Source organism: Alligator sinensis, unplaced genomic scaffold (genome assembly GCF_000455745.1).
Source record: "Alligator sinensis unplaced genomic scaffold, ASM45574v1 scaffold81_3, whole genome shotgun sequence".
Classification (NCBI taxonomy): domain Eukaryota; kingdom Metazoa; phylum Chordata; order Crocodylia; family Alligatoridae; genus Alligator; species Alligator sinensis.
The window spans coordinates 1,736,126-1,743,847 of NW_005842088.1; the positions used below are offsets into that span (position 1 = coordinate 1,736,126).

At 41.7% G+C, this 7,722-nt stretch overlaps 1 protein-coding gene across 4 annotated transcripts in view; it reads right to left on the bottom strand.

Moving 5' to 3' along the window:
• Nucleotides 1–7,722, bottom strand: part of ISY1 (ISY1 splicing factor homolog) — a 19,788-nt gene that overhangs the window by 5,869 nt on the left and 6,197 nt on the right. For 2 of the 4 annotated variants that reach the window (XM_025204530.1, XM_006023891.3), the window contains 3 exons: nucleotides 6,153–6,265; nucleotides 4,514–4,631; nucleotides 3,246–3,368 (listed from right to left, as the gene is read on the bottom strand). In XM_025204530.1, coding sequence (XP_025060315.1) covers nucleotides 3,246–3,368; nucleotides 4,514–4,631; nucleotides 6,153–6,265 — 354 coding nt within the window. The remainder of the gene's footprint in view (nucleotides 1–3,245; nucleotides 3,369–4,513; nucleotides 4,632–6,152; nucleotides 6,266–7,722) is intronic. The other 2 variants (XM_025204529.1, XM_025204531.1) reach the window with 1 other exon arrangement.

Here is a 7,722-nt window from a genome sequence, read left to right on the forward strand (position 1 = left end):
GCAGCGTCTGCCGCTGCCCCTTCCCCTACCGCAGCCCCACCCTTACCACAGGGGCCTCTATCTGCCTCCCCTGCACACTTACTGGCCAGATGCTGCTCCTCAAGTTGCCAGGCTGCATTCCTGGCTGCGTGCATTCAAGCGGCATTTATCAGCACCGATGCAATATGGACTGATGTATTGGTACACCTCTATAGAGAATATAGTTAGATTACACTCTAGAGCTCTGCTGTGGCCATGTCAAGGGACCATTGCTCTAAACAGTTCCCATGCTACAGAGGTATTTGTAGTGTAAACGGACACGGGAAGACGGGTTTCTGGTAATAAAGACCTGCTGAATACAGCTTTTTAACCTGAGCAACCACTGTATGGTTAGCCATATACTCCTTGCCTCTTTGCATCATTGCTTCCTACTTTACAGCCCATACCAAGTGATTCAAGTTAACTAGAACTAACTGTAAGACTTAAAATGCTCAGAAGTGTTGATGTGTCATTGCACCTGGGGCAAAGGCACCTAAAAATGTTTACAACCTTCATTAACCCTAGTATAAGATAATGCAACTATTGCTAAGCTTTCTTTCACCCAGTATTTCAGACTTGAAGTTAAGAGTCCACACCTAAATCTCAAACAAGCCTGCAATGATCAAAGACAGCAAGAGAAGGGTGCAGGGCCTGGGGCAAATCAGCCCATGCAGGGCTCCGCCCCCACTCCAATCCCAGACCTGAAGAAGCTGCCGCCACCAGAGAAGGACAGGGGGCAGCGAGCAGCTGGCTGCGGAGCAACTGCTCCGCCGTGCCCCCCAAAGCACGGGGCCCAGGGCAGTTGCCCCAATCCACCCCCACCCCCAGGATGGCCCTGTCAATGACTATTAGCGGATTCGGTGTCATAGCCCTTCTTAACTGAGCAAGGGTAATCAGTCTTATAGCAAAAGACAACAAAGTTTCTGAAAAGTCCCTTGCATGCACCATAGCTTCCCTGTGCTGTGGTAAGAATTGCAAGTCAGAAACCAGAAATTCTTTATCTTTGAGAGCAAGTGGGGATTTATTAGCCTCTTTTATTCATTTAAGACAGCAACTCTAATGACCACCGGCATATTTTTTTGATGTGGGATGGTGAGGCAACTGGTAAAAGAAGTGCTGCTAGTGTGGAAAGCTGTGAAATAAAGTATTTTAGAATATGTCAACTCAATCTCCCATGAACAAGTCTAGGAGACTGTCACACAAAATACAATAGGAGACCTCTGAAATTCCCTTACAAGAAAATAAGGCATGTAATCTTTTTTGCCCTATTAAAGATGCAATAGAAAAAAAAAAAATAAATCCTTTTGTTTTGGGACAGTTCTTCTTTCACATTTCTCCTTAATATATTTGAAGTTCCAAACCCAACAATTCTAGGTTCTTATAGAGTCTTTTAAGGCGCACACAAAAGGTTAAAAAGTCTAATCAAGACCTTTCTGAGCTGGCCAAATCTTGAGTAATGAATTATTTAACCACCCAGTAAAAAAGCCTTCCTCATGTGACTACATATCCCTGAACCACCAATATATGGTTTTGCAGTAAGCTTGGAAGTACAAATTCTAAGGTTAAGACAACAGCATCCCAGAACTTGAATCCTTTATGTTAACAAAACTAGCCCAAAAGTCTCATGCAGAGAGGGTGCTGGTTGAGTTACTGAAACTCCTGAAGATAGGGAAATAGAGACCAGGTTTTGGTAGAACAACAGCCAGATGGGAAGGTGGTACCTCACCACAGAGCCCAGACTGATTACAAGGCCATCTGCCTAACATTTCACCTCTTCCTGTTTCAACAGGTACCTAGCTCTCATGTTTGTCGAGAGAGCAATGGGAAAAGTCCAGCCCCCTTCCTGCAAAGTGCTTCTGCTCAGCCTTTTTTGATTCCATTGCAAGCTGCCATCTTCTGCTGTCTGTGCCCAGCATCTTGCTAATACCACCATTCCAAATATTGCTATACCCCACTCAAATTGACTAGCTTTATTGTTACCGACTTACAGACTCCCCACATTCTTCCCAGCAGACAAGAGGAAGCTGAATTATACTAACCCCAGGTTCACAGAAATTTGAGAGGAGAGTCCCAGGCTTTTACTGTAGTTGAACAAATTCAAGTCAGCCTAATTCCCCCTCCTATAATACCAAAATCCTAGTGCAGAGAACCTTGCTGAAAAGCAGCATTTCATTACCAATGATAGATTTTCAAAAGAAAAAAAATTACAATAGCTTAGTTATTTCCTTTTTCGTGTTTTAAATGCAAATATTATGAAAGCAATACATTATTAATTTCACCCCATCCTTGTGACTAGACACAGTTGAGAGCTTGAAGTACTTAGTTTAACTGGAGTCAGCTGATAGGGAAGACAAGTTGTTTCTACTCTGTGCACCATTCTGGATCAAAAGTAATTTACCAGTCCTATCCAAGTACACTCCCAGAGGTTACTTTTAGGTCAGATTCAGAAAAATTGTTTCCTTAAACAAAAATAGTAATATGAGTATGCAGGACTAACAGCTCTTTTCAGTATCTCAAGTCTCTCAGAAAAGCAGTTGTCCAGCACCCCTATTGTTGACTACTTGGAAACCAAGGTACAAAGCTAACTTGCCCAAAGTGTGCTTGAGTGCCTGGAACAGTTCACAGTATGACAGTCTGTTCCTAGTCCTGTGTGTCCTATCCCCTTGCACAATCCAACTTCACTACTTGCATACTAAGCTCCAGTATTACATTTTAGACAACTGTTTGTTCTACTACACAAAAAAGACACCACATGTTTAAGAGAAGGAAAGAGTGAACGATTCTCCTCCTCAAATGAAAGGAAACTAAATTTCCAAGGATTTTGTTTTCTAGTTAAAAAATAAAATAAGTCACAGCTAGCTGAAAAAGATTCTATTTTGGTGGAATCTCATTCTGAAGGGACAGAAAGATGACAGCCTCCTTTACTCGCTCTTCACATGAAACATAACGGTTAAATAGGACAAAAACCTACCCGAGAGTGTACCACAGGTGATAATTGTAAGCATTTCAAAGAAAGTTATCAAAATCTCAAAAACTGCTTACACAGTTCTTCCATCTGCAGCAAAGATTTCCATTGCCAACATGTCAGTGTTGCCAACAAGGCAGTAATCCAGAATTACTTCTTTCCAAGTCAGATTACCAGAACCTATGTGAAACCAGACAAACACCAGCAAGCCTTAAAGCTAAAAACTGCTGCTTTATAATGTACATCAAGTGATCTCTCATACCTTCCTTTTCATGTTCCTGTTCTAGTGGCTCCAAGACACCATCATCTTCATCCCTGTAGCCATAATATTCTGCATCAATTGCTTTCATAAGCTCAGCTCGAGTCTTCCTTGGAGGAGGGAGAGCTGAAAGAACATTACTCAGTCATCCAAAAGAAAATGATGCTCCAAATCTTAATAGCTGGTCATGCACATGTGAACCATAAATCAGCCCCACAGTACTAGTCCATCAAAGCAGATCAAATTAACCAAAACAGACAAACAACTATCACTAGTAGTCAAAGAACTCTTTACATTCTTCTCGAGGCTACATTCAAAGTGCCTGCCTATTCTCTAGCCACCACTCTCACCACCTCACACTTGCACCAACTTCCCCCTTTCTAGCACTTTATTTTAAACTGATGCCAGCTATATGCCATCATAAGTGCTCTTATAAAAGTAATTCTCTCTCAAGGATTTCAGGGGGGGCTAACAATATCTCCGAATAGACAGAGGTCCTTCCCATAGCTTAGGAGTAATACTTCTGAGGGATTCAGGGTAAGGAGGCTCTGGGGTGGTTCTATATTTCAGCTTTTAAGCCCAACTACCTCCTGACTTATGTAAAACTTACACAATAGACTAGCTAAGGCCAGTCTGGGGTCAAAAGGTCTTAAAAGCACAGCAACATCCCTCAACTACCTGCTGCTTCAACAGTCAAGGATATAAAGATCACTGAACAGTTAACTGGATAGCAATATATACAATTAAACTAGTTCTCACTAAGATTAAAATGGATTGTTAATTACTATTTTATAATGTTAGGGTCAAACTTAATTCTACAATGGGAAATGGCAATTGTTTATAGCGAGAAGCACATATAAAATAGACTGAAACTTTTTTTTTTTTTAAATAATTTTTCTCTTTTGGACCATGGAAAGGCAGAGTTAACTTGTTTTCCTCTGAATTTATCTAGCCCCAGTCAGGAGGCTATTCTAGCTATGCATGTAAATAAATGTTGTTTTTCTTTAGTCAAGGAAACATTAATGAATAACAAAATTTAAATTTTGCTTTGATAAGTGTTTAAGTTGACTGGTCTCTAGCTTAACATAGACGCTTCACTTCAATTTCAGCAGATACATGTCACATGACATGAGATGCTGCATAAAGTTACTCTTAGGAGTTACCAGTTAGGATAATACAAGCCTGAAGCACTAGCAAGAAAAATAAACAAAATGAAAAAAAAATGCTTTCAACATACTTAAATGATTCTCTAAACTTCTCAAGTTACTTACGTTCCTTTTCAAAGAGTTCTCTGACACCTGGTAAGTCTTTAGCAGCTCCAAAATATTTGTAACCTCTGTTTCCTGGAACTTCTTTTCCTTCATGATCTAGCATTTTTGGACCAACTCTCTTAAAGAATAAATGAAAAATAAATAAATAAATAAATAAATAAAAATAAAAAATCCCCAAGATTCGTTGCTCCTGGTCACCTTCACAGTTCTCCCCCTATGCTTATTGGTATTTTTCATTCTCTAGGATAGTGGGGTGGGAGAAAAAAAATCTGTGTTCTAGCTATATCAAATATTTCAGCACATAACTGCCACTAACATCACGCATGCCTTTGTATTACTACTGTCCTTCTTGCTGGGCACATCAACACGTGCGCCTGACTGTGCAGTAACTGCCATTACTGTGCAGTCCCAGCAGTGCACGGGCCATTTCCAACCGTACTGCGCAGTAACAACAAGCTACTTACTTCGTTGCTAATGCGCAGTAGCATTGGCCAGCACGAACTGTGATGCCAACACTATGTCACTGTAGCTTATTGCTATGGTGATGTAGCATCTTGTGTAGATGCACCCACTGAGTATCAATCAGTCATGTGACAGTCATGTAGTATTAAGTCCCATAGCAGATACACCTTGTCATCTCTTCATACTGAACATCATGGTTTTGGGACAAAAACTGGATTAAAATACTATATTATAAGCCAGTGGTGCCCAACCTTTTCACCCCATGGGCCAGATCCCTCTATGGGCCAGAAATGGTCAATGGGTCCGATTGACCTGCAAGGGGTTGCACAGCCCAATCCATCTAGCCTGGGAAGGGGAAGCAGGATAGCCTCAAATCTGTACACATGTGGGAGGTGGGCCCATCCCTGATCCTGCTAGATGCACAATGCCCCAGGCGAGGCTGGAACCAGCTGCATGGAGCTTCCATCATTGCCCACTGCCAAGTTTTCCAAGTTGTGGGAATCCCTGTGGACCAGATGTCATGGCTCCATGAGACAGATTTGGCCTGCAGGCTAAGGGCTGAGCACCCCTACTATACACAGGGTCACTATGTGGAACCCAACACAGATCAAGTATTAAAAATGGAATTAGTAAGTACCTGATAAAAATATACAATAGAAATTTCAGCATCCAACATATTTTGGCTCAGAGCAACTAAAAATATCAAATGCTTGTGTTTTGTATTTTCCACAATGAGCAGAGAACAAAGTACTTGAGTAAAACCTTTCATAGACTAAAGGGGTGCAGAAGAGAGGAACCACAGAGGGGCAGATAAATTTTCAAAGTCTGAAAGGATGGTCAACAGAAAAATACTTAATTTTATCTTCTAAAGCCCTTAGCAAATTAAGGAGTCATTTTCTGACCCTGGTCAGGATAGAAAAAACAAGACATAAATATTTGTTCTAACATACGATTCAACCTGTTCTAGAGGGCTGAATAAGATTCAACTATTGACATTCTAATCACTAAAAAATATAATCAAATGTATTAATTCATCTCTTTTATATGCACTAAAAAGCACTAGTCCAGCATTCATTAGATTAAGCTTTCTTATTTTGAGATGAAGAGCTATCACTTTACTAGTGACTCAGTTAACTGCTGCTCTGTTTGTCAACATGATTTATTCTTTTGTACTTACAGCATAATCAGGACCTCCCAACTCCTTTATCCTGACCTCCCAGTGTCCCTTTTCTCTTAGCAGCTTGTTAATTTCATCATTTAAGTCTCGAATTCTGAATTCACCTAAGCCAGCTACAAGGAAGGAAAAAAAAGTTAGGAAGCTTCTATAGACACCAGTATTAGATGCCTGTTTGGAAGGATTTTTCTTCTTCTTCTAACTGGGAAGAAAAGCACCTCCTCTTCCCTTAAATTCCTGGAGGATCCCTGAAAATGCAAGATCATTCTTCATGACTAATATAGTTTTGGGGCAAGAAAGACTTATTTATTCCCCAAGACTGATGTCTGCTAGATAGGAAGCACTCTCCTGGAGAAATACTGCACTTCCTGTACTTAAAAACATGCTACTCTGGCCAAAAGCACATTAGCTTTACTTTGAATCAAATAGGTATTATCACTGGCTTAGAACTAGTGAATACAGCTTACTGCTCCTGAAAGCATCTATTCAGGTTTATTAGTGACTAATCCTGGTAAGTCATGATGCAATTCATGCAGGAAGATCACCTTGTTTTTTTCATTATTTATATTGGTACATAAATATTTTAAACTTTAATAGTTTCATAAGTAAAAGAATGCATCCTTAACTGAGTTGTCAAATATTTCAAGTAGATAAATTCTGGGAAAGATGCCAGTATTTTAACTGGGCTATCATAGCTCCTCTTGAAAGCAGAAACAGGAACTCTGCCTATCAACAGCACACACAGCCCCTCAAGACTTCTTGTCAAAAAACTGAAGGTGGTAAGTTTTCATTGTTTGTGAAATTTTACTCTTAACTGTTGTCCAACTGTAGCAACTTAGAAGTTTGATTATTCTAGCCATCACCTTGCTTCTTGCTCAAGTCAAGCTTAACAGCATCCTCTAAAGTCCTGCAAGAACTGATAAGGTTATAAGATGTAAAGCTGCATATAGAAAGTTGCCATTTCAGTAGAGGTGCACCAATACACTGGTACATATCAGATCAGCACCGATAAAAGGAAAATTGCCATAATTGGCAATTGGCTTTTTTTGGCCAGCGTAGCCGATAATGTCACCGATAAATGCTGCACACGTGCACCCAGCTGCAGCATGCACACAGCCAGGAATGCAGCCCAGCAGCTTGGAGAGCAGCATATGGCTGGTAAGTCTGTGGGGGATAGGAGAGGGAGGATACAGCAGATTGAGGCCCCCATGGTGAGGGAGGGAATAGGGTAGGGGATGGAGCTGTGGGGGGCTCGTTCAAGGGGCACAGGGGGCTGGGGAAGGAGGGCGGCTCCCCACTGCTGCGCATACCCTCAGGGGAAGGCATGGGGGTACATACTCCCTGGATTTATGTACAGGGTGAGGGCAGGCTGTCCGCTGCAGGCTTGGGGCCAGGGAATGTGTTGACCTCTTCTGGGCAGGGGCTCTGGACTCGGGTTGGGTTTTGGTGGGGTACATGGGGATGCTGGGAGAGGGCTACAGGCTCGGCTACTCCACTCCAAAAATCTCCCCATAGCCCCCCCATAGTCCCCTTCCTAGCGCTGCTACCTGTCCCCACCCACCCCAAGCACACC